Source organism: Pollicipes pollicipes, unplaced genomic scaffold (assembly GCF_011947565.3).
Source record: "Pollicipes pollicipes isolate AB1234 unplaced genomic scaffold, Ppol_2.1 Scaffold_5724;HRSCAF=6776_pilon_pilon_pilon, whole genome shotgun sequence".
NCBI classification, from domain to species: domain Eukaryota; kingdom Metazoa; phylum Arthropoda; class Thecostraca; order Pollicipedomorpha; family Pollicipedidae; genus Pollicipes; species Pollicipes pollicipes.
The window spans coordinates 7,035,400-7,062,445 of NW_023596746.1; the positions used below are offsets into that span (position 1 = coordinate 7,035,400).

The 27,046-nt window shown below is 58.6% G+C and overlaps 1 protein-coding gene across 1 annotated transcript in view; it reads right to left on the bottom strand.

The window, feature by feature from the left end:
* LOC119102398 (protein toll-like) overlaps positions 1-27,046 on the bottom strand; it is a 43,717-nt gene that overhangs the window by 7,765 nt on the left and 8,906 nt on the right. The window contains 3 exon segments of the mRNA XM_037225766.1: positions 22,263-23,513; positions 23,667-24,654; positions 24,656-25,517. Of these exon segments, the coding sequence (XP_037081661.1) occupies positions 22,263-23,513; positions 23,667-24,654; positions 24,656-25,449 (3,033 nt within the window). The 5' untranslated portion in view covers positions 25,450-25,517.

Sequence of the window (27,046 nt, forward strand, 5' to 3'; positions counted from 1 at the left end):
TGGAACGATAATTCTGCATTGTGTATTGTTTGTGTGTTTAGTTTGCAGTTTCGAAAGGGCGTGTCTCAGCGGTTGTTGTGCTGTTTTACCATACTGCGTTGAATCTTGGGTCCCGTTTTCCACGTCCTCGCCCATTGGTCACCGTCCCGTGCCGCACCGCCGTACGTCGTTTAACGTCGTGCGGAGCGCAGAGCGAACGGTTCACGGCCAAACCCAACCCACAAATCCTGCCATAAATTGAATGCTCCACTTTGATATAACACGCGCCTGTCCAACGTTGTGCTGGCTAGCCACTCCCCCCCCCCCCCCCCCACATCCCCAGCGGTACAGGGACGGCGGTACGGTACGGTCATGTCTGGCCGTCGTCGGTCGGCGCTGCTGCGATCCCGCGGTGCCGGCGCCGCGCGCGGAGCGTGCCTCCTGACGGGCTCGGCCGCTGGCAGGCTCTGCCCGACCGGCCCGAGTACGCCGCCTGCCGCTACACGTTCGGCTGGCAGACGCCGGCGGCCTGTCCGCTGACGCTGCTGCGGCGCAGGCCGCCCGGCTCTGCCGCCTCCGCCGGCCCGACGGCCGCGTCACCGACCTCAACACGCTGACGGCGCGCCAGCCGGCGGAGGTGAGCGCCAGACGGTCCCATGCTGGACGTGCGCCCTGTGCTGAGACGCCCGCACTGAGGCGGACCCCGCACTGAGACGAGACCTGCACCGAGACGGGCTCCGCACCGAGACGAGACCCGCACTGAGACGTGCCCCTCACTGAAGGGGCCCCGCCGAGAGGGGCACCGCACTGAGACGGACCCCTCACTGAGACGAGACCCGCACTGAGACGGACCCCTCACTGAGACGGGTCCTGCCCTGAGGCGGGCCCTGCACTGAGACGGCCCCGCACCGAGACGAGACCGGCACTGTGACGGACCCTGCACTGAGACGGACCCTGCACTGAGACGGGGCCCGCACTGAGACGGGCCCCGCACCGACACGGCTCCGCACCGAGACGGGCCCCTCACTGAGACGGGCCCCGCACCGACACGGGCTCCTCACTGAGACAAGACCCGCACTGAGACGGACCCTGCACTGAGATGGACCCCTTACTGAGAGGTCGTGCACTGAGACGGGCCTCGTACTTAGACGGGCCTCGCACTGAAAGGACCCCTCAATGACGCGAGGCCCGCACTGAGACGGCCTCGCACTGAGACGGGCCCCGTACCGAGATGTGGCCGTGTCCCACACTTATAAATGTAGGGTGTGTCTTTGGGTACTAGTAGTGTTGTGATTAAGCTGCGCGTCTGGAAAAGCAGAGGTACGGCGCTTGATTCCCTGCGGCACCAGCTCTTAGTGCTAGGACGACGGCAGGCATTGTGGCCCCAGAAACCGAGTGTTTAAAAAAACACAGTGACAACAACAGCGCATGGTGTGACTGGGGCACAGAAACGAGGAACGTGCTCTAAACTGAGACGTGCTGCGCCCAGGTGATCACGAGACCCCTCCCCTCACGGACGAACACGAGGAGTGGGAGAGTCGCTCGATCCTGAGATACGTGCCGCGGGGTAGAGCATGGGCTTATCCTACACAGGGGAATGCTGTGGGTGTGTAGCAAGCAGGCGTGCCCCGCACAGATAAACACGGCACATGCCCGACACTTGTGAACACGGAGCACGACACATGCCGGACACTTGTGAACGCGGAACACATGTGCCCGACACCTGTAAACACGGAACACAACACATGCCGTACATAGGTGAATACGACAGATATCCCACATGCATGGACACGACACATGCCCTTATTAGGTGAACACGGCACCTGTCCGGTACAAGTGAACTACACAGATGAACCGCGGCACATGCCTAACACGTGTGAACAAGGAACACGGCACCTGCCCTACATAGGTGAACAGGGCACATGCCATATGCTGGTGAACACGGCACATGCCCTACGCAGATGAGCACGGCACATGCCATACACGGGTGAACACGACACATGCTCTACACAGGTGAACACGGTACGCATAGTTGAACACCGTTCCGCGCAGTTGTGCACAAAACACAAGCACCTCACAGGTATCAGGGGACATTTCCCGCGAAGTTGAACCGAATCTGCTCCGTCCCCCGCACAGACAAACCTCTGACCGCTCTGGCGAACGCTCGCTGTTAGATGTACCCCGGCTGCGGTACACCAGCGAGCGGTACCCCGGCTGTATGTACCCCGGCTGCGGCGAGCGGCGCCGGCCACTGACATCCAGGCGCATCACGCAACCCGGTATCTTTCGGACAAGCCGAGTGAGTTGATTCGGACATGTATTGGGGTAAGTTGGGACATGGGAGTACTGTCAGAGTTGTTGGCATAGTAAAGTGCCGAAGGATTGCGATGTTTTGCGTCGTGCGAGAAGCAAGCCGAGTATGATTGCATAATTACAAAGGGTTTTTGTCAGTGACCCAAAGCTTTGTTTAGACACGAACGGCGTGAGGTAAAAAGGCGTTAAGAATACAATTCAGGCAAACTCGCAAAATGCATGTGTGGAAACCCTCTAACTCTCCTATCAAGCGTTCCCTTTGTTTCCACGCCGGCACGTACAGCCTCGCGCAATATTCCGCATTTTTGCTCGCCTTGGTAGGAGATAGACGTAGAAAAGGAGATGGTATATATATATATATATATATATATATATATATATATATATATGTATGTATAATTCTACACTTGATGTAAGCAAGGAAGTCCTCCAGCTCCAGGTTTTTCGGTATGGTGAGCTCAGAGGTCCCATGCTAAGTCATCAACATGATGAACGCGGCTCACTGGAGCCGTTTCCATCGGTTTGTACGTTAGGCTCAAAGTGAACACTGACGTGTTGAAATTGGTGTGAGGTGGCATCGGCCAACAGAAGTCAAAATAAACCAGTCGTGAAGTGAGTAGAGCGTAGAAGTAGCAGAGCGAAGTAGGGTATGAGCAAAACAATGGTGGGTGGTAGTTTCCAGCAGAAGTAGGCATTCGTCACGAAACCATCGCCATGCATTTCAATGCACACATTTGCATCTCAACATCTGCTTATTTAAGGGCCGGGTATTGTAACCATATTGCACTAGCGGCGTCATTATTTCCGTTGTCAGCAGCTAAATGGCACTTGAAGGAAGGAAACTATAAATACACTGCCCACTAGTCGGTGTGAAGATGCACTATATTTGCATGCAGCACCAGCGCACAGGTGATGACCGTGTTGATTCGTATGACGCCAGTGTAGCGGTCTGTTTTTTTTTCCCTTTCTTTTTTTACACCGGGCGGTCGAAAGGCTATCTGTAAAACAAATCACGGTCAATGGCGTGCCTCTCGGTAGACCGGTTTAGCAGCTGTCGTGACCTGTGGCCGCACCGGTGTACTGTGGTGGTCCAACGCGCGTTGGCTGTCCGTTCGGGAATATGACGACAGAGATCGGCTCATGCTCTCACCGTACCGTGCAAGCCCGGCGCAGCACGAAGTTCGAATTGCAGCCGCGATTTCCTCCCGTGAAGTGATGTCATTGGAGCAGACGCTGAGCGAAGCGTCCGTGTCTTTTCCATTCAAGCTGTAGCGTGGGCTGGCCTCTCTGTTTCAAGCCCCCAGTCTGGCCAAGCGAATGATTAACGATGCTGTGCTCGCCAGGTACCTTGTTTGAAGTTTGTATTCGCAAACTCAACACAGTTGGGGAATTCATCTTCATTTCTGTCGGCTGAGACGTGACAAATGCGATCATACTCTGCATCATTGAGTGTTGTGCTTTCACATCAAGATTGGCAACGTTATGGAGCACACGAAGTTCGCAGATATTATCTCGGCAAAGAGCTTGACGTCTCACCTGCACGCCTGCATCATGTTGAGGTGTCGAAGGAAGGTTCCAACTGGAGTCCCTTCATTTTGATAGCGTGAAACCCTTCACGGTGTGGAGTCGATTGCTTTGCATTAGGGCCCTGGCGTTCGTTACCAGCCAGGTATAGTAGTACAAACTGAGCATCACTGTTATGCATTATTTTATACATTATTTATGCGTTACGTTATACATTATTATTATTATACATTATAGCATGTTATTATAGGTTTAGTGAAACTTACCTAAATTGCCGATTTTTAACCCGGTTACTGGAGTACGAAGCACCTTTTGAAGTTCCCTATCGCGCCACTTATGGCCCCCTGGCCCGATAAAGTGTGTCTGTGTTCAATATCTTGACGGTGCGCACGGGCCCTTCAAGTCCGTTGGATCGTCAGGCGCTTGACCGGTCTGTTGCGTAACAGTGGTAGCGAAACAGTCGTGAACACTGTGCTTGCATAAGCGCTGTTGATTTTACATGATGCGTGGGACCGATAGTCCAGAGGCGTGGTTTCTGGGCACGTCAGGAGCACTTTCGGTCGCCGTCTGTTCGTGTCAGAAAGCTGCTGAGGTCACATTGGAGTGACGTTCTTCCAAATCTTACCGCAGGTTAACCGCTCTACTGAGCATTACCAACCTCGATGTGTAAGAAGCGCTCTCAATGTTACAGCATAGGATCATAATGTCCATGTATTACCTGATAGTCGCCTCATCCCTGCATCACGCTCTGCCTGCATACTGGCAGCATGTATTCTGGACGACCGTTTCTTCTGAGCTAGCAGGCTACCGAGCTGCCCAGCTCATCTCCTTGAGAAGCATTCAGGTGATCTGATCTGATCGTGATCATTCACGTGATCTGGAACGCTTGCACTCAGATGACAGCGGTCGTTTGTCCCGACGATGTCAAAGTCGGCCTGCACGTGGTGTTCGCGCACCGATAATGACCTTAACTCTGCAGCGTCGGCGTTGCGGAACGTTGGGAGCACTGATAAGGACATAAAATACGCGAGGAATTGTGCCGCGTTAGTCACCGTGCCTTCGACTGCTCCGCATCCTCGCTTGCAGACATATGATCGAATGTGTTGCTGCTTCTGTGAAAGGGTGAGGCCTCCAAAGCACGTTTTCGAACTTGATTTCCCCGAAGCGATGCGAGATTAGTGTTTCCACGAGTACATCTTAAGCCCTAACGGTGTTGCAACATGTATGTCAATAATAAGCCCTTTATAGAGGACTGGTCAGGTAATGAATAAAGTGGTATAGCGACTTTTCACAGGTCTGATTAAAGATGGCTGTCGGTGAATCCAGGCCGTTTAGCAACGAACGAACAGTCCTGGTGTATGAAGCACAAAGACAATTCTGAATTGATTGCCCTTTTAGAATGGCCATTGCAGTGAGCGAATGTTACAGTGAACAAAGGGCAAAAAGGCTGTACAGAAATTGTAGTCATTTGGTGAAGCTAAAAAACCTCAGCCAGAAGGCGGAATGATGTATTTATTACGTCACGACTTCTTGCCTGTGGGATGTACAATAAAGGGAGCATAGGCTTTTGAACTACTCACATGCTGTTGGTTTCGGATGCAGTAGGTGTTCTTAGAAATGCGTATTTTGAAAACTAACCAGGAAATATCTCACGAAGTTCACTATTTGCGCCATGTTTCATGAGCGGATCAATCCCTCGCTGAGACAAACCAAATGACCTTAATAACTTAGTCGCAAAAAATGTTGATTTCGTCCTATTGTCGTCATTGAACGGCAAAGTAGGTCCGTTGCAGACATCGAGTTAAGCATGTTTGCGTTCCCAGTGTTATTGCGAGAGTAGGTCGGAGAGTCCTTTGGATGTGCGTCAGCCTGCCGTGTCTGCCGCCGACCAGTGTGCCTCACAAACTGTGTACCTGATGTGACCAGACGACCAGCCATCGGACCTGTTTACAAAGACGCATGGCGTTGCAAAGACGTGGGGCACTCATCCCACCATATTCGTCCCATTCTGAGGATAACATCTGGCGTATCGCCCCCTCTTCGCTGCAGCCTTATGAACCTGATGGCGTGCTTACCTGACCGCGGCGCATCGGAAGCTTTGCTGGGGCAGCTGTGACCTTCGGCTTGCGCGTGACCTTGACCGTGACCTCGCTGCCAGGTGATCCACGGCGGCCGGCCGGTACGGCTGCGCCTGTGCGGCCCGGCCCAGCCGTGCGGCGGCGCCGTCTGCGTGGCCAACATCAGCTACGGCAGCCTGGCCAGCCTGGCCGTCCAGACCGACGGCGACCGGCCGACGCTGCGGTACTCGGACGGCGCGCCGTGCTCGTCAGGTACGGCTCCGCTGCGGTGCTCCGGCGGCGCGCCCTGCTCGTCAGGTACGGCTCCACTGCGGTGCTCCGGCGGCGCGCCCTGCTCGTTAGGTACGGCTCCGCTGCGGTGCTCCGGCGGCGCGCCCTGCTCGTTAGGTACGGCTCCACTGTGGTGCTCCGGCGGCGCGCCCTGCTCGTTAGGTACGGCTCCACTGCGGTGCTCCGGCGGCGCGCCCTGCTCGTCAGGTACGGCTCCGCTGCGGTGCTCCGGCGGCGCGCCCTGCTCGTCAGGTACGGCTCCACTGCGGTGCTCCGGCGGCGCGCCCTGCTCGTTAGGTACGGCTCCGCTGCGGTGCTCCGGCGGCGCGCCCTGCTCGTTAGGTACGGCTCCACTGCGGTGCTCCGGCGGCGCGCCCTGCTCGTTAGGTACGGCTCCACTGCGGTGCTCCGGCGGCGCGCCCTGCTCGTTAGGTACGGCTCCATTGCGGTACTCCGGCGGTGCGCCCTGCTCGTCAGGTACGGCTCCGCTGCGCCAGCTGAGCACCACTGAGCGATGCGCGTGGTGCTCTAACAGTCGCACCGCACGAGTGGTGCAGCTATCCTGGACGCCGGGTCCCACCGCACGGCCGGTAGGCACTCTGACATATAGAGTCCCACTGGGCGACGGATGGGATGCCTAGACACGCTGAAATCTCGCGCATGACAGGCGCAGCACTCCTGAACGCGGAGTCCTGCCTGCCAGACACTACACTCCTGTACCGGACCTCCCTGTGTGACAGGTGCTGTGCTCCGTTGACTGCTGTCACGAGTTTTCCCGCAGGGTGTGTATGCGCATCAGTATCCGAGCTACGAGCATGGAGTGGGATGGCATCGGAGGAAAATTTATGATATGTTGTACTGCATTAGTTTCCGTCCGTGCGCCATGCGCTCGTTTGATGACGAGTAACTACAGGGACGCCACTATTATCATGATTAGGCTACCACGTCATTACATCATCAGCTGTTGTCATGCAATGTGTAAAAATATCGGTGCACTGTAGAATATCCTTTGGCCCAAGTGTGAACTGGTTTCGGATATCGACCCAGCTCGTCTGCTTTTTACATCAGACAGCGTGGAGAGGCCGTACTTACCCGTTATGCACTGCACATCATGGTTTGTGCGGACGTTTGGCAAGCACTTGAAACCAAGCCTGTGACAACACACGCGCTAGTACGCACTGATCTGTCCGTTTTGCACCAGGCGTTTAGCAGACACTTGACACCAAGCACGTCAGAGAGGAGCACCACTTTACGTCGGGAAGTCGTTGATCACGGATGTGCACGCTCTCTGTTCGTGACGTTCGTGATCTCGGCGTCGGTGATCGGCTTGCGTGGACTTTGATCTGCTCTCAGGCTCTTGCACAATGCCCCGGTGACGCCATGCGGTTTGGTTGACCAGGATGCAGCGTTCTGTGGGGTCTCACTACCATTGAACGCCGCTTCAGAGGTGCAGCCGTCTCTCTCGTGTTGGATGAGGGCACACCTTGAAATTGGGGGACGAGCTAGAATCGAGGGGACAAGCGGGTCTGAAAGCGGTGTTTTTGTACGGCAAGATGCAGAGATGGGGCCCATGGCCGGAACGCGGCGGAAGGCTCGCCGTTTTGTCCTGGGGCCCCTGCGTGAGATAGGGCCTTCCATTGCCTTCCTGTGTACCTTGTTGTTCATGTCTTCTTGCATCGTCGAAGGGTCTCGACCATTTCAAGAGGCCTTCTGACATTCGGAGTCACGTCCCTGTCCCTGTCCAGTAAACAGGCTCCGGACCGAATGGGGCCCCTTGCCGACACAGGATTCCCGTTCGGTGCTGTGGGTCTCCCTGCCGCCGCGGAGGCTTCACGTTGTCGCGTGGGCCCCGACTAATGCAAGAGGCACTCAGGCTGGCACGCGCGGGTCCCGGCCCTGTTCGTGCTGAGGAGATGAGCCCCCAAGCCTGCATGGGTCGGTCCGGTCGCTGGTCTTGATCTCTGGCCGACATGGGACCGTTTGGTCCCAGGGGACCCCATTGTCGTAGGTGGTCCCTGACACATTCAAAGTCCTGGCCCACATGTCCGGGGTCCCTTAATACGACGTCCCGTCAGCTTTTCGGGCCCTTCGCTCCCTGCAATCGGCCTCTTGGTCGTCAGTCCGAAGGGTCCGAAGGGTCCGAAGGGCCCCTCGGGACCTAGGGAGGCACGGGCCCCTTATGCCCCATGTGCTCCCCGATTGAGGGAGATAAGTTCTCACCTGCCGCCCTCTCCCCCCCCCCCCCCCTCCGTGGCTACACTCATGCGCTACCGTGCCGCTGCTGCTGCGTGGCTCGAAAGCAGCGGTAGTCACGCACTCAGGGTGCCACTAAGGCAATTTTCGTGGGAAATGGACACCAGGGAACGACCTGTTGGGATCAGCAGGGCTGAAGGTGATCTATTGTTTCTATAGTCTTGAAGCCATCAGCACCTCCCGGAATTCATCAGCCCAAGGCTTTAGAAACCATTGGCCAGTGGTAATGCAGTTTCAGGGTGAAACAGACACGTGCCAGAGGCGATGTCAGCTTTTTCGGTTCAGGTTATACCGGTTTGCTGCAGAGGCTTTATCGCCTGCACCATGGCGCCGCGTTTGGACATGCGAAATGTCAAGGCGTGTGCTATGGCTACAACAGTCCGGCTCATGCAAGAGTATTGTGGAGGAAATGCGAGGTAAGAGGCTAACAGGCGATTTCAAGGTCAGTAGCCAATGTCAGTGAATGACAAGGGAGGTCATGTTGAAGTTGTTTTTTCGGCGCGTACCCTCATCAGCGTGGCCAGCAGTGATGACTTCTGAGGAGCAGGCTGCGTGCCACCTACCGAGCTTGGGAGGGGGGATGCTGGCTTCGATGTGGCCGGGTGCCCCCACCCGGGCAGCAGTCAAAGTGTCCGCGACATGGACAGCAGGCACGCAGAAGTCGTGCGACTCTCCGTCATTGGCTGCCTAGAACGCTGATCACTTATGATTACTTTGAACGTTGCAAACAAAGAGCTGTTTCAGCGCGCAAGCATTTGTGTATTCTGTATAACTGTGTGGCAAGCCGCCATGCATTATTTCCTCCTTCATTGTCAAAGCAGATCGCTCAGTTTTTATCGCCGACGGCATTGGCTCCGGTGTGTTTCCGTGAACCGGTCTGTCGAGGGAACCCGGTGACCTCTGGCGCGTTTCCAATGTTTGTATGAGCGGGCATGAGCACTGTCGTGCCTGCCGGTGTCGAGTCGCCCGGTGGCCGGGCCGATGGCGGTTCTCACCCGTCCGGTTGAGGGACTGGACCGACAGCGATCCCATCTATTCCTCTGGCGGCACGGACCGCACCCGATCCGCGATCTCCGAAGCACTTGATGCTGGCGGGACGTCGTCCCGATTCGCTGTGACGTTTCGTCGACGGCTTCGCGGGGATCACCACCGATACCCTGGCGCGGCCGTGAGCGTGCGGTCGCAGCTCGGTACACGCTGTGCAGATTTTCCCGGGCGACGGACGGACGGCGAGGGGAGGGGGCGTCGCGCCACCAGCGCCAGCGCCAGACCACGAGCCCGACGCGCGGTCGGCGTGGTGCTGCCGACCTTCGGCGGGTATTGCGCGGCACGCGATGCCGCCGGGCTGCGCGCGGCCAGCCCGAGGCGGGAGTGCGCGCCTGCCAGCGAGCGGCCCAAGTCGCCGTCGGCTCGCCGCTCCTCCGACGGCCCGGTGCGGCGACCGGGCCGGTCGAGCCGCTGCGGTGGGGCCGTGCCTGTCGGCAGCCCATGAGGCGGGTGTCCGTCCGGACGCCGACCCGGGGCCACGGCGGCAAACGTCAAGATTTGGGATAGAAATGGCGCCGTTCACCGACGATTTCGGGCCCTGACGTTTGGACGCCTTCGCCAGCGTGGTCTCCCATGCATGGAAAGATTTGATCTGCCTCTGATTTCGGTTTCCCTCGTCGCTTCGGTGGGGCAGACATGGCACGTTCTGCTGAGGCGGTCCTGCCAAGCCGCCCTGGGGGCAGGGACGCGGCGCTGGAGGGCGAGCTGCCCGGACACGGGGCGGCCCGGCGGCCCGACAGCCGGATCAGCGTGGCTCTCGCCGTGTAATTCCCAGCGCGGCAAAGCTGTACGGCACCGCACGGGATGGATCCGGATGCTGCGCGGCGTGGGCGCCCGTCACCTGAGTTGGGTGGTCTGGGCCAGCCCGGGCCGTGTCCGGGCCCGGCTGGGCGCCGGCCCGTCGCAGCGGCGTCGGTCGGTCGTTGTGGGACCCGCCGCCGTGGGCACGGCAGCGCGTCGGCAGCGGCGGCCCGGCCCGGCCAGGCGCCAGGCGCTGTCACGTCAGCCACCGCACCTCGCACCGCGGGAGCCCTTTTTCACCAAACACCCGTCTCGAAAGTGCTGTACCGTGCGCCCTCCCCCCCCCCCCCCAGCGTGAGGCCCCTCCTGCGGCCTACTGCGACCATGAACTGGTTTGTAAAGCGCATGGCATTGATGGACGTCTTGAAATGCCTCCGTGTAAGCCGTACCTGCCAAAAAATTTGTTCTTGATTCCACGTGTTGTATAACCAAGGACCTGTGTCCAAAACCCATTTTCTCAGCAGGAGGCGGCGTGGCTCGGTCGGTAACAGCCCGAAATCCCATGTGGGAGTTCGTGAGCTCGTGGCTCCAGCGGTGCAGGCAAGGTCTTGGTGTTAGGAGGTATGGAGCACAGGGTTAACAAAGGGCTCCCTGGTGGTAAAAGCATGCCCCGCAAAGAGACCTGATGACCTTAAATTTGAGTTGGCACGATTTTCCCCGTTACATTGTTCTGCGTACCTGATTCAGGTAAATGGAGGCCAGAAGTCTCTGAGATAGGTTATGTTGTTTGTCTGTTGATGTCAATAAGCTGAAGGAACCAGGCGTCGAACAACTGCATGGGCTAGTCATCTTACAACGGCTCACTGGCCTCTTTCTAAACCGAAAGCATTCGGGGGTTTTGCCGGCATGTTGTCTGAGTTTTGCAGAGATATTGAGAACCCGGAGAAGGCACATTATAGGTCGAACTGTTTTCAAAATTGTATTTGAAACTGACCTTCTTATGTGTGTTTGGATATGTTCAACCTGCATTCGTAAACGAGTAGTGACAAATTGTGTAGACATGTTCTGAGCATGCGCACTCGCAAGTCTTAGAGACCGAAAACCCGACGCCCGGCGTAGCAGTCTCTGCAGATAGGTTGCGCGGCTTTGGCCCCGCTGTTCATACCAGCCGGTGACCACCAAGTAGACGAAAACGTTAGCGTCTCTGCGAAAGGTGCTTTGAACGCTTTATGACATCAATTAAAATGTTTAGAAGCGAGTCCGGGCATATATTTTAGCAGTGCAATCTTTAAGTTTATGTTAGAAACGAATTAGTATTCATAAGACCACGAAATGGTGCTGAAATCCGGATCGGAAGCCGTATTTCATGGCGGCCGTTCTGGCGCGCTCGCCGCCTGGTGTTGTTTGCCGCAGCCGGTGCCGTTCGATTTGACGGATACTGCGACGCCGACCATCAGCGCTCTTGTTCCTAACATTGCCAATGCGCGGTTTCGTGTCATTTGTTTCACTAGTCGCTTTGTAACAAGACGGGCATTCTCTGGAAAACATCGGATGGTACTCATTTTTTATATTATTTCTACCTACCCATTCGCCCCACTACTGAGGCCTTCAAACAGCCCTCAAACAGCTCTTCGGACCCTCAAACCGGGCCGTTGATTGTCTGACCCAAGGGGTCCTTCGTGCCCTCCGGAACTAAGGGAGAGGGGGGCGACTGCTCACTGCCCCCCCCCCCCCCTGCTTGCGTCACTGCGTGAGTCCCACAAGATTCCGGGCTTGCCCCGCTCAGAGTACTTCGTTTGCCCCTCGTGGCTGGTAGCGACTGATACGGATAGGAGTGGGATGACGCGCTGCGTGCATTGTTGTTAACGGAACAATGGTGGTGGTTATGGTGTCACGAAACTTACCGATCAGGAGAATTGGGGGGCGGTATTAGCACATTAGCACATTGCTGTTTCTGACATGGCGCCCATTCCGTAGCCAGCGGGCAGTGGTGTACTTGACCGTGGAACTGACGTCGGGAAGCGGTCGTTTGTGTATGATGAACCTTTTCAGTAGCGCTGCAACCTCTTTCGGATGTCTTGCCCTGCAAGAACGCCGCGTTGATCCTGGTTACGCCGTCAAGGTGCGGAACTGAGGTAGTTTTGTCAGCTTCATTTCAAGCTGGATGTTACAGGCTCGCTTATATGATTTTGATATATATGTCTTCCAGATTTTAACTATCTGAGCGTGCTGGCATCACGTGTTGTTGTAAGAAAGTAATGCGTTTTTGGTAGGAAATTGTATGCTTAGTCTACGCTATCGTTAGATCGCTACTTGACTGTGCGCACCTACCCAACATCTAACAACCACAACATTGCCACCCAGCGCTCCATTCCCAATGCCAAGTGCTCCTGGGAGCAGTTGAAAAGCCGCCTTTGTTAACGAAATAGGGCAACGCTCTGGTTGGGCGATGCTGCGATGTAACGTGTGCGCAGATTATCCTCATCGTAAACTGTGTTCCTCGGTCACCACACGAACAATAGCTGGCAGCCGCACTTGACCTATCGCCGCCATCGGTGACGGGTGCGATCGTGTGACCAGCTTTACCTGGTGAAGCCCATGACCCGGATTTGAGGTTTCGTTAACCCTAGAGCAGATTGAGTACGGGCTCGCATTTTGTGGTCTCCTCATGATGGTTTAGCTGGCGCTCAACCTCACGGGCTGGCTGCGTTCGTGTTGGGATTAATTTTGTCCTGTTCAGTGCGGTCTGCATGGCCTTGAATGCCTAACTTTCGGCTCTCCCTGCGATTTCAACTCAGACACCAAGTGGTACGCTGCCAGTTCGTCAAAAACACGGCGACCCATTTTTGCTGCGACATCTGATGAAGCTGCATCGTGGGTTGTCCAGATGAGTTTTCTATCGGTTTTTACGCCCGCGCGTAGTTCCCTAAGGAACGTGCTCCTTTCGTTTGTAGTGTTGCATGCTTCTGCTTTCTGCCAGACCGTACTTTCCGCGGTCCGGCACGCGGCTCCATACCGACCCTTGACCTTCCGGCAGCGTAACACGCTCTGCTGGCCCTGACAGTGGGACGCTTCCTCAACTGGACCACACAGACCCCCGCCGCGCGCTGTTGTCGGAACATGGCCGCCTGTTGTGGCCGCGGTCTCCGGTGTCGGGTCCGCTCGTGAAGGGCGGCGACGGCGGCGGTCTGCGGCGACAGCTGTCGAACTCCGTAGCCATGCAGTTCAACCTGTCGGCTGTGCAATCGCTTCATCCCACTTCGCTAACTGATCGTTTGTTTTTGATGGAATTCACATTGTCTCGGTATCGGATGAGATATCTGATAACTCAACGTCTGCTGATTGCTGCAACAAGCGTTAGGCCGACATGTTTCCATTCATTCCTTCTGGTCATTACAACGTTGTTTGACCTATGTTGACAATGTGAAAATAACACCTCAGCTCGCTCACGGGAAGGTTTTTACGTGCCAAAAATAGCATTACACAGTAAAATAATTGTATTACATATACGCGTGCGCTTACGCTGCATGGCACACAGCACGGTTCTCTTCCGCCATATCTGCCGAATGGCAACAAGGTAACCGTGGAATCATAAGTATTTCAGATACCAAATAAATCATGTCACGCATGGGATATATGTGGATACATACTTCTCATGGTGTTATATATTCGAAATATGAAGAACATTTGGTGCTACTGTGATCTGTCGGCCATCGAGTGTCCGACGGTGGGAGAAATCGGGAGGAAATGTACCGCTGCGCTGGTTAGCTTCGCGTCGCGCACCACCTGGTTTCCAACCACCAAACGATCCCACTACCTTTAGCACTGGTTGCTACCACGTGCAGCGGATTGTGAAGCTCTTTCACAGAGTTCTCTCAATGCATGCCGGAAGCTAATGGCCTTAAACGTTCGAGTACAATTTTGTGCACTTAATTACGTTGCAAAGGTGGTTGGTGTTACCAACGATCCAGCGAATGGTGACGGAGGGGAAAGATTGGCCTATGTGGCTGATTGTGCCAGTTTCCCACGATTTCTAGCCAGGAACCGGCTCCTAGTTCCGGAACCATAAAGAATCGTGGAATCTGTTTGGAATCAAATTGGAGATCCAACACTGGGTTATGTTGGAGGAACCTTAGCCATATGGCTGTTTCCCTTCATATCTCTCCATACTGGACTTGCGTTCTCGCTGGATCGCTAGCTAGTGGTATCCGCACTGCATTTTGGTTCTCACTGGATCCCACGGAACGGTTCAAGGCTAGGTTCTGGCCCCTGCTGGATTCATGTGCGCATGAGAGCCAGCAACCAGGATTTAGTGTCGGCGAGCGAAATGGGGAACCAGGAGCCGGGATCGGTGTTTGCGAGGAGTAAATTGATACCAGGAGACAGGCCCTGGCATTTGCTTAAGAAGCGATGGAAACCACGAATTAGGACCTGGCGATTGTGAAAGAACCTCTGTAAAACATGATCAGGGCGTAGTGCTCGGCAAGCAACCATAGTAAACCAGGACTTAGTGTTCGCAAAAGAATCCATGAGATCCATGCGGCAGAAGCGGCCGTTCACGAACAAACAATGACAACCAGAATCCGGTGTTCTATTTTTACGAAGGCGTCAGTTGGAGCTAGGAACCAGCATTGAGAATCAGCGACACGTTTGTTGCATGGGATAGGGTAAAGATGCTGGACTTGTGATCTAGCGGTAATGGGCATTATCCGCAGAATGGACGCCTTATTTGGCCCGACTGGCATGAGCCGCCTTTACATGGCCTATGAGTGCTGTCAGATGACGCGGCTTGTGCCTGGAGACTGTTACTCGAAGATTTTGGTAATAATTGTTTACCAAATTAAGGCGTTCGCGAGGCGTTGCAGTGTTTTGCGAGGTGTTTTGGGATGTCTTGCTGTGCTTCGACGGCACGCTTAGAAGTGCGATGTCCCGATAAATGAGGCAAGAATGGTACGTCTTGTTCTTCATTTGGCCTGTCGAGGATGTTGGCGGCGGCGGTTCCACGTCCACTAACCTGTGTCCGGGCGAGCCACGCCGGCCCGACCCGACCTGCCGCCAGCTTCTCGCTCACGGTTGCTGCAGAACACAGGGGCGCTCTTGGCGGGGAGCGTCACAGTGGTGCTCTCGGCGGGGAGCGTCACAGTGGTGCTCTCGGCGGGGAGTGTCACAGGGGTGCTCTCGGCGGGGAGTGTCACAAGGGCGCTCTCGGCGGGGAGCGTCACAGGTGCGCTCTCGGCGGGGAGCATTGGAGGGGCGCTCCTGCATGTAGAGCAAGTAAGATTTGAAGATATTATGATAAGGCAATGTCAGGTAATAATATATTGATAAGATGTCTCCAGAAGTGTTGCATTCTTGTGTGTTGATCAGGCAGCCATGTCTTCAAGCTCCGTGTTTATAGAAGGGGCATTTTTCGATATTAAGAACTAGTGTCATGGGACCGCGCGAGGTCACCAAGTGTAGCAACTGGCGCAAAATTCCCAGGCACGCCTGGAGCGTCTCCACGACGCGTACGAAAATATGAAAACGACGGCTGGCAATTGCTCAACGGCTGCAAACTCGGTGCCAACTACGGCGTCGCAGCAGTGCATGGCACAATAAATCCTTACTAGCCCTTTTCAGCATAACGGTCGGGCACAAAAGTATCCGGTGAGCTGGAATCGTACGGTCTTCGTGGTGGCTGATTCAGCTTTAGCGCAACAAGCTCTGCTTGGCGGGCGATAGGAATCCGTAGCCGCCCATGCAAAGCGCTCAGGATGAATGCTAAATAAAGACACGATGGTCCGAACGTATTTTATTTCACGGATTTCTGGGATCAGAGCTCATGCTAGGCGGTGGTTATCGTGGGAACCGTGACCCCACCAGCCTATCGTGAAATTCCAGTGCAGCGGCAGGTTGTCCTGACGAGAGTTTAACGTGCCGCAATGCTCGACACGGTCCGCCCGGTCATCTGGCCTCACAGGGCCCTGAACGGCCGCGTCGGCTGCCAGCCATCCCAGTCCGAGTCAGGGGCAAACAGCAGGCACGTGCGGCGACGTGAACCGCTTTCCCGCCGCAGGTGGGTTGGAAAGCAGGCCTTCTAACCGATGTGGACGTATTAGTGGGTCTCGTGGACGGATCTTGATGGGGGTGTCTGGTGGCTGGCAAGTCCCAAACTGCAAAGGCTCAGAGATAAACTGATGAACTGATACACGGACTGACCACAAACTGGAAGGCGAGATGAGAAGAGACGATTGGCAAAAATTGTCGACGACGGGTTTTCTAGGACGGCTCAAGGTCAGGGTTTGCGGTGAAGAATGGGTGGGGAAGGGAGAGGAGTGAGCAGGCAGGCTCGACGGCGACACCCACCCGACTTTAGCCAGCTGGGCCAGTGCTGCCATGAAATCAGCTTGCCCGCTCCCCCTCCCCCAAACCTGGACCGGAAAATGGGCGAAAGCCGAAAGTTCGAGTACGGTTTCTGTCAGTGCTGTCTCCTTCTGCTCTTCAGTTTTAAGGACAATTACGAGAGCGTTCCAACCTTTGAGAGTAGGACTGACAGGTCGCAAGATTTACCCGTCATGGTGTGAAACTCTGAATACATGAAGCCATCCATCAACTTGATGCGTGGAATGCTTCTGTTTCATGCACGACCGCGTGTGAGGTCCGCGCCCGACAGCCTGCTGATAGGAGGGCAATACCGATGAATGAAACACCGAGTGGTGCAAACGCGGTGCGGTGTAAATCACGTAGCTGTCGGCGTGGGCGCCGGCAAGTGGTGTCCTGCGTGACTCACAGGCCCGTCCGTCGCAGCGCTCGGGCCACGTGAGTCATGTGCCTCGCACCTGTTACGGCAGAGCGGCCTGAGCGGTTTGGAGGGTGCCGGGGCCTGCCCGGGGGCCGACCCAGAGCAGCGGAGGTGCGGCTGCGGCCTGCTGCGGCGGCCGCCGGGCGCGGGAGCGTATGCCGCCGGCTGCTGCGGCCTGTTGCGGCGGCCGCCGGGCGCGGGAGCGTACGCTGCCGGCTGCTGCGGCCGCCGCTCCCTGCGCCGCGTCTCTGCAGCGGCAGCGGCCGGCCGCACCTTGGGATTTGCTAGAAGTTATGGCTGCTTAGCTCCGCAAGGGCTTGTGCCGGTTCGTGGCGGGGCAGCCTGTGGCCAATCGATGTGCTGTTTTTTCGGGTCGGGCCGTTTCCTCGCACTCTATTCATGTCATTGATGGGATGACAGAACCCATGTGCATAGCTTCAAGACAGGTTCGAGAGGAGTAAACTGGGAACGCAGGACTCGCAAAACTATCTGCAATGGCTCATAAACCACAGCCGCAGTCTGTGCACCTGCAGGCGTGCACCGTGAGCATCCGATGACGTCACGCTGACCTTATTAAATCATATTATGTCGGATTGCGGTCAGTGCCAGCCCTCTGCCAACCGTTAGGCCTTCGTTTGATAGTATGCAGTGATTGATCCGGCACAAAATAAGTGTGGTGGATGGCAGCTCCAGGGCGGTGGTCCTGGACTAGCCCGGTGCTCACACTCCAAATACCTACAACTGGCAGTGAAGAAAAGTTGTTTTTCCTCGCCGCGGCGCCGCACGATTTTATATTTCAGCACCAAGCGATGTGCTCGACTGACGTATGCCAGCATGGTAAAATGCCATCTGACACATCATGGCTGCATTAGACTGGCTAGTGGCAAACACAATCTGCATTGGGTAACCTCAGAACCACTGCGAGTCTGGGAAACCAGAGGCACGGGGTTCGATCCCGCGCGGTGCAAGCCCTGCTTGCTACGATGAAAGACAGGCGACGCCATATAGCTTCAGCAGGTGGGTGGGTCGTAAAGCCCCAATGACGACGGCGACAGGTAACCTCAGAACTCACCCACGGCGCCATGTGTCCTGTTCGCTTACCAAAGGTGTGTTGTGTGTTCGTGTGTGTGCGTGCGTGCGTGCTCATGTTTGCGTGCCATGTTAGTGCCGATGCATAGTTTCCGATTCAGTTGGAAATGGGGCTCTGGCCCTTTTAACTGTGAGAAGACCGTCGATCAAATGCGGAGAGAAACACCTTTTTTCCTGTGTTTTCAGGGTGAGCTCATAAGTTTGTCGCCGCTCAGTCCCCTATTGCACTTTTTTTTGAAACTTTACCCCTGGCAAATGCCGCACTGTCCAGATGCTATTCGCGCCATATTTGAACGGTGTTCGACCACGACGCTCTGTTCAGCGGCGCCCCGTCTGACCTCCGTGGGTGCTCTCAATACCCACCGCGGCCGTCTGTCCACTGGCCTCTTTTGCCGGCTCCTCCTTGTCTACCCCACCCCCTCCCCCTCCCCCTCCCCCCGGACAGGTGTGTCGCTGACGTTGGCCGCGACCACACCTGTGTGCTGACGGCCGGCCGTGGGCGGGCGGTGCCTCGAGCTGCCACGCTGACCCCGCGCCTCAGCACGCTAACGCCGTGGCCAGCCACGCTGACCCCCTGTGACCCCCAGCGCCGACCCCGCGTCCCAGCGCGCTGACGCCGTGACCCGCCGCGCTGACCCCGCGTCCCGCCCCAGGTGACGGGCCGGCCCGGCGCACCGCCACCGTACGGCTGTCGTGCGACCCCGGTCGGGGTCGCGGCACTCCCGAGGTCACGCAGGTCAGTCCGCCGGCCGGCGGTCGGTCGCGGGGCACGTCGTTGGTATGGGGTGGGCGTGGGGTTAAGACAGGGCGCCTTGGCTGGGGATGGGGTGGGCGTGGGGTTAAGACAGGGCGCCTTGGCTGGGGATGGGGTGGGCGTGGAGTTAAGACAGGGCGCCTTGGCTCGGGCCTTGACATGAGCGGATCCAGGCGGTGCGGGCACAGGCCCGGCCTCGGCCTGCATTCCCAGCGCGGTCCCATCAACTCGTCACATAGTTGTGTGGGGCAGAAGTTGGGTGACGCTTCAGAATGCGTTTGAACAGCCACTAGGCTTATACAGACCGGGTGATAAATCACCAGCGGTGTTGGTAATGCGGACCTTATGATGCAAGTGCTAAAGGTCTCCGGATGCCCTATTGTCCATGCCTTTCTGATAAGGTTAAAAGGTAAGGTAAATCCGCTACCCACGCCAATGGTTCCGGTTGTTTTAATAACATTGGTCTCCCTTTGAAGGTTCCTCCGACGTTCCTAGTATTTTTCATAGCTTTTTTTGGTCCACCCGATTACCGAACAGTTATCTGCAAGGAATCTGCAGCGTTCTTCGGTTGAAAGCCTCTTAGGCCTCTGGTCAACTCAAGGTGACCTGATTGCGTGGCTTCCGGGCCACTCTAACCTGTCATGCCGGCTCAGCCTGGTCAGGTGCAGGCGCTTAGATGGGTGGCCGAGAGATGCCGCCCCTAGGACCATGACCTTTTTTCGCTTCCCATCGTCTGTGCTGGCTGTGCCGTGTGCCGTTGTTGTCGAGGGTTTAAGTGGTTGGTGTCAGGCCTTTAAGGAAATTGTCTTATTTTGTCTCGACAAGAAGTCTTTAACAGAGAAACGCCTTTCACGTTACAGGAGGGTCAAGATGGCCCAATTTTGTGACCAGTGCTGCCTTATGTGCATAAATTTAGATACAAATATTCTTGGCCTTTGACTTGCAGGCGAGGTCTATGAAAAGTTTATCAGTTTTCAACAAAATTCGACAGTTCTTTCCTCCCCCCTCGTCTCTAAGTTGAAAGTCAGTCATGTTCGCATTTAGATGTTGGCACATATGGGGTTGCTGGTCCCATCATTTTCCTATCATAACATAACATAAGTTCTGCGCACAAGGAGCCATTTGCCAACGTGAAGATCTTAGATCTTTGGGCGTTCGGCCTAGGGAAAATTATTCAGCGAGTAATAATCTCTCCGATAATCATCCATGGCGATTCTGCATTTGTGTTCGGCAGGTCCAGAAATTGTCCCCCAGTTTCGTCTCCCATACGCCATGCACAGCGGACGGTCGACGACTATGCATAGTGAAAAAAGATTCTCCGCCTTGGCCGTGCTTTGAAAACTTTCCGGAATTCTCCCGGTGCGGATAATCTGTGATGATTTTCCGGGTTGGCAGTGCCGAGCACCATTCCGGAAGTTTTTCCGATATTCCAGGTGATTTTCCGAGATTATCTGCCAACCAAACACGCCACTAGCGTGCTGAGTGCCGCCGTTTTCAGCTATACAGTGTCTGTCAAGTTTCACGCAGCAACCTCAATCTGTTGAGGCACATGACAAATCAAACGATCTGGGTGGTGGAGACTTAAGGTTCATAGCAAAATACAGAATGGAGAATCCGCACATAGTGGCATTGCACCGCTATGTCTACCGTAACGGGGCCATTGGCATGCATGGAGAACACAGTTCCATTTATGCTGCATGTCGCATCGAGGACATAACACATACGGGCTAAACAAGCTAACCACAGATACAGCAGCAGCTGACGAGCCTGCTGCCGTGGTGCGCCAACCCGCACTCCAGCGTTCTCCCCGCATGTGTAGTTAGTCACCACCAGGGTCGCGCCGGTCGGGTGCTATTGTCTTAGGCCGGTGACGGTGCGGAAGCGGGCGAAGAGGGCGATGGCTGCTGCTGACGCCTCGCAGTTCGCCGCCTCGCAGAAGGAAGCTCCCCGGGCCAGTGCGGGTCGCGGTTCTGCCGGTTCATGACGCGCCACGTGACCGCTCTTGTGAACCGCGTGGCTGTGGTGTCGGTTGACAGGGGTGCACGGCACGAGGCCCGCCACAAAGCATTACAATGGGTACATCTACACATGCGCAGCCCATTTGGACACCAAATTCCTCCCACATAACTCCTCTAGGTACAAATACCTGGACCGCTATGAACCTGGACAGCCGAGTTGTGCTGCATGTGTGGAAGATGATTTTATTGATTTGAACGTCGGGATCAAAACAAAGTTGCATCATCCAGCCCAAGTTTTTTTCTGAATAAGTTTCCCATTGTCTGGAAGGCTTGTGGTGAACCGATAACTCCGGCTGTGGAGTCACGCGTCCCCACACATGATTACCGAACTTGAGCGGCCGCTGCTGCCGGTGTGCTGGTCGGCACGTATTGGGGCTTGCTGTCTGTGCTTGTTATCGTGAATGTTGTAAGTCAATTGCCTGAGAGATGATAGCAGAAGCTCTTGACAACATGTATTGCAACATAATCATATCGATCGCTGCTGAAACACTGAGATGCTGAGACGCTGTCGGGAATGCAACAACCCTGATGGGGGACAGCGCCTGCAGACGATGAGCGCCCGGCGTCCCTAGACTGAACGCTTTGTACACCAGGCGGCGCGCGCGGCGCCGCCCGCCTATTGTACCCACCCGAAGGAAGCGCGGACACTACGCGGCTCTGCAAAACCAGATGACGACGCGGACCACAGCACGAGCGGAACGGTGCAGCGATAACGGGAGGCAGTGGGGCGACAAACATGAACCGCGCTCCCCACAAGTGCGGCCGGGGCGGCACTGCGGCCTCTGAGCAGCGCCGACCGGCCTGCCTGTCGGCGGCGGCGCTCCACCGCGCCGGGCGCCTCCCTACCGGCCTGTCTGATCATCTACTTTGTCGTACTCGTGTCACAGCCTAGCATGATCGTCGCCATCATCGGACGCGCCGACGCCACGCGCCGCGGGCAGCGACATCCGTCGGCCGGTCGCTAGTCCGGTGCCGGCCGGCCGCCGCTCGCACGCGTCGGCCAACCCGACCACACACCGCCGGACGATCCGCAGAGCGGGCGTCCGCCGGGCGCCGCTGGCGCGTCACGTACGCCGGTCGCGCACGTCCACACGTCCTCACACCGCCGACCGCGCACGTCCACACATCCGGCGTCGCCGGCCGCGGCCGGCGCCGCTCCCACTCGCGTGACTCGCTCCGATCGGCGCGCACGGCATGTGCGGCGCTTCGGAGAGTGCGCTCCAGCGCGGCTGCCGTGTCGAGCTGGGTCGGCCGGCGCCGGCATGGCGGTGCTCCGCACCCGAACATGTCAAGCCTGCGGGATGGCGGGAGCGAATGCGGCGTGCGAAGGATACTGCGAGAGATACTGGAACTTCTGGCGCGCGGTAGCATCGCACAAGCGTCCTCCGTTCTCCGTCGCGACGTGGTGATTAAACCACGTGATCGCCGAACTGCTCGCGCTGAATGCTCTCGACGATGGGCGCCAGTTTGTCGCCGACGAAGCAGCCGTTGGCGTGACCGCCGCCGCCGGGCGTGGCCGGCATCTCGGTGGTGGGCGTCGAGCCGGCCGAGCTGAGGCCGTTCTCGCGGATGATGAGGCCGAGCTTGTCGGAAGTGAGGCGGCGCCGGCCTCGGCGCCGCCTCAGCCGGCGCCCCTTGTGCGGCAGCGCGTACCGGAGGCGCTCCCAGAACAGCGCGTCGCCCCACTTGAGGTACGTGTTGCTACTGATGTAGAGCCGCAGCTCGGGGTCCATGGCGGCCGGGTCGGGCAGCTCGCCGTACACCAGCACGATCAGGCGGTTACGCTTCTCGTTGAGCGCCTGCTTGTGCGCCGTGAGGAACTCCAGCCGGCCCCACTCGCTGCGAAGGAAGTTCTGCGACATGACGACGATCACGCGCCGCGAGCTCTGCACAGACTGCTGAATCTGGTCAGTGATCCACTCGCCGGCCAGCCAGTCGCGGAAGTGCAGGCACAGCGAGTACTTGGGCTCGCCCTGCTCCAGCTGCGGCACCAGGTGCTCCACCACGAACTCCTCGTCCAGGTGCGAGTAGCTGACGAACGCGTCGTACTTCTTGTCCGTGTCCAGCTCCTCCTCGGTGACGAAGCGCATGCACAGGTTGTGCGCGTACAGCCACACCTTGATGGTGTCGCTGTAGTGGTAGTAGAGCACGGCGATCACCAGCAGGCACATGGCGAGCGCCGTCGCCGCGACGCACACGGCTATCAGTGTGGCTTGTCGCCACGGACACACCTCCTCGGGCTTCAGCGCCAGCAGCGAGCTGTTGTGGCCCACGCAGAACACGTCGCTGGCGTCGAGCACCTGGCGCGACCCGTTGCTGACCAGGCGCTGCATCAGCCGGTGCAGCGGCAGCATCGCGCAGTCGCACACGAACGGGTTGGCGCCGAGCGCCACCCGCACGCCGCTCCGCTCCAGGTAGGCCACCAGCTGCGGCGAGACGGTGCTCAGGTGGTTGTGGTCGAGCCGCAGCAGGCGCAGCGCCGGCGGCAGCGCGCTCGGCTCGACGGTCGTCAGGTTGTTGCCGCTGAGGTGGAGCTCCGTGACGGGCGCCGTGGTGGCGGACAGGTTGGTCAGCCGCTGCAGCGCCGTGCCCTCCAGGTGCAGGCTGACGCCGAAGCGACGGACGCGCGGCAGCCGCGTGGGCAGCGCGGCGCCCGCCGGCCGCGCCCCGCACGTCACCAGCACCGTCTGCTGGCTGCTCTGCTGCTGGCACGCGCAGCCTGCCGGGCAGTCGGCCTCCAGCGGGCACAGCAGCTGGTCGGCGTGCAGCGCGGCGAACGGCTGGCCGGCCAGCGGCGCCGGCCGCGCGCAGGCCAGGCCGTCCGTCACCAGCTGGAAGAGCTCGTCCAGCTCGGCGCGGCGCGCGAACGTGCCCGTGCCGTCCAGGTAGGCGCGCAACGACAGCAGCTGGCAGTCGCACAGCAGCGGGTTGTCGTTGACGTTGATGGCGTTTGGCTTGCGGTGGTCGTTGCCGTCCACCTTCATGGTGGCCAGCGGAAACGAGATGGTGGAGATGTTGTTGGAGCGCAGGTCGATCTCGGCCTCGTTGCACAAGAAGTTGAGGTCATCGAACGTCAGCCGATGCAGCAGGTTCCGGCGCAGGTCCAGCCGGCGAAGGTGCACCAGGTTGACCAGCAGGTCCTGCGTGATGTGGTCGATCCGGTTGTGGGCCAGCGTGAGGTCGCGCAGCTCGGCCAGCTCCTGGAAGGCGGGCGGCCGCGGCGAACGCCGGTCGAACGCCAGCCGGTTGCGGTCGAGCCGCAGCAACCGCAGGCTGGTGCCCAGGCCGCTGAAGGTGGCCGTGCTGACGTTGCTCAGGTCGTTGCTGCCGAGGAAGAGGCGCTCCATGCGCGGCGTCGCCGCGAACAGCCCGTCCGGCAGCGCCGCCAGCCGGTTGCGGCTGAGGTACAGGGTGTCGAGCCGCGGCACTTCGCGCAGCAGTCCGGCCGGCAGCGTCGTCAACTGGTTAGCGCGCAGGTCCAGGTTTTGCAGTGCGGTCAGGCCGGCGAAGACGCCCTCCGGCAGCGCCTCCAGCATGTTGTTGTCAAGCGTGAGATTGGTCAACGACTTAAGGTCGGCGAACAGGCCGGCCGGCAGTTGGCGCACGTTGAGCCTGTCCAGCATCAGCATCTCGAGCCGTCGGAGGCCGCGGAACAGGCCGGCCGGCAGCGTGGTCAGGTTGCCGCCGGACGAGCTGCCGCCGTTGAGGTGCAGCAGCCGCAGACTAGGCGCGCCGGCGAACAGCCCCTCCGGCAACCGCTGCAGCGGGTTGTACTGCAGGCGCAGCGATTGCAGGCGCGACAGCGACAGTCAGCGCGTCCTCGGGCAGTTCTCGCAGCTCGTTGCGGTACAGATCCAGCATCTCCAGCTGACCCAGGTCGCGGAAGTGTCGCCGGCTGAGCTGGCGCAGCAGGTTGTTGCCCAGGCTGAGCAGGCGCAGCTGCGTCAGCCCGTCCAGCAGCTGCTCGGGCAGCTCCCGCAGCTGGTTGCCGGCGAGCCCCAGCTGGCCGAGGCGCGGCGTGTGCTGGAACAGCGCGCTCGGCAGCGTCAGCGCCGTGCCGCTTAGCGTTAGGTTCTGCAAGTGCCCCAGCGTGGCCAGGAAGTCGTCGTGGATGTCGATGCGCGTCAGACCGTTGAGCTGCACGCTGGTGGCGTTGCTGCCGTGCAGGAAGTCGGCGGGCATCGTGTCGTTGAGCATGTCGTGCGAGTTGACGCGCAGTCGTTGCGTGCCGCTCACGCCCAGCCGCTCGAAGAAGGCGACCAGCCGGCCGGTCGGCAGTGGGCACAGGTTGAACACCACCTTCTCCACCGGGCCCAGCGTCATGTTGTAGCTGTAGAGCAGCTGGTAATGCTCGCGCCGCATGGTGAGCGGGTCGCACCAGATGATGAGCGAGGCGCCCGACGCCGCCGTCGGCGCGACGTAGGTCACGCGGTACGTGAACTGCACCGGTAGCCGACAGAAGAGGTTGAACGAGCCGCCCGGGATGGTCTCGCAGTAGCAGGCGGCCTGGTGGTCGCAGAGCGGTAGCTGCGCCGCGTCGGCCGCCGCCGCGCCGCAGCTGGCGAGCAGCGCGGCCAGCGGAAGCGCCAGCGGCAGCCTCATGGCGGCTCGGGCACCCTACGCGGCCGGTGAGACGGTTCGACCGCGGACGACGGCACACATCCCAGCACCTGTGAGAGACAGACAGGTGGTCAGTGGAGCGCACATCAAGTCACCGGCACGCCAGGCGCGCGAGGAAAACCGGACGCCGTTGCATAACGGTGCGAGCCCTTGATGCCGTTCGCATAATCGAAGCATCACGACCGGACCATCGGTCGTCCCGTTACCGGCTGGCTGCGACATCGTCCCGTCTGGGACGTCGGCGGTGTAGTCCCGGCGCGAGGTGCCCGTCCCATCGTCCGTGCCGGGACGTCTCCGTCCCACCACCCCGCCTCGGGAATGTCCGCCCCGCGGCTCGGTACACTCGGGCCGCGCCGACGCCCGACCGACCTGCGCTGACTCAGTTAGGGAGCGGCCGGCCGCCGCCGGTCGCGCCGCGGCGCCGTCTCATCGGGCGACTCACGTGCCGCCCCCTGCCGGCCATAGCGTGCTCGGGCGTCACTACTGGCCGTCAGCGGCGGCGGCGTTCGCACGCCAGGGACCATGCGGCCGGCCGACGTGGCCGCCGCCGCCGTGGGACCGGGCCGGCGCCTTCGGTCGCACGCCGCTACCCGGCCACCAACCTGGGCCCGGATGGAGGACGGGCGCGAGGCGGTGCGGCCGCGGGACGAGGGGTGATGATGGAGCGCGATATGGAGCTGGGGTGGCCGACATCGCCGGAATGCCCCAGCTCCACCCGGGGCGGAAGGGCGTGGCCATGGAGAGATGCTGCCCCGCGCCCCAGGAATCACGTGGCGACCGCAGCTGTACGAACTGAAGTCGGCGGACTGACGGGTCGTACATGCCACGCTCTGCCATGCTCTACCCTGACCTGACCTGACCTCGGGGTCTGCGGTGCTGTGGCAGTGCTGTATCGGCCGCGCCGCTCACCCCAACAAACGCCGCCGCTGCGCCGGCGGAAGGACAGCCAGCGGGCGTCACGGCCGCGGCCCGAGGCGGGCATCCCCGGACTGCGTCGTTGGTGTGGCGTTCCCGAAACGGGAGCCGGCCGGGCGCGCCGCCCTCGCCCTGTCCTCGCAGACGACCTCCGCGCGCGGGGCAGCCCGCTCTGAGTCGGCCGTAAACACGGATCACGTCCCAGCTGGGCTCGCGAGCCGGCACGGCAACATGAACCGCTGATTGGCACCGTGTTCCTGGCGCTCCGAGAAGTGACCGGGCAAGCCCCCGAGGCACCCGCAGACCGCTACCTACATCCCGTTCCGCTACGGTCGAAGTCGAAGCTGTTCGAATGAATTCCAGATGGAGGGCAGTGGTCTTGAATCGGGGCTGTAACCCTTGACATGATTTTACAGCCTAAATGTACTGTGAGTTATGAGAGCAGTCGCTGCAGCATTCGACCGAAACCACCAAATACCGCTGCTGGTCATGGTCCGAATCACCTGCAATACAGAGCCGAGCCGAGCTCTGCACAGGAAGCACTCATCCGGCCACCGGCGTGACGTGACGCCAGCTGACGCGACTCTGAGCACAGCGGCGCCGCGTGCGGACCGCCACACCTCCGGACGGGCGCTGCACCAGCGCCTGGCGGCCCGCCCCGTCC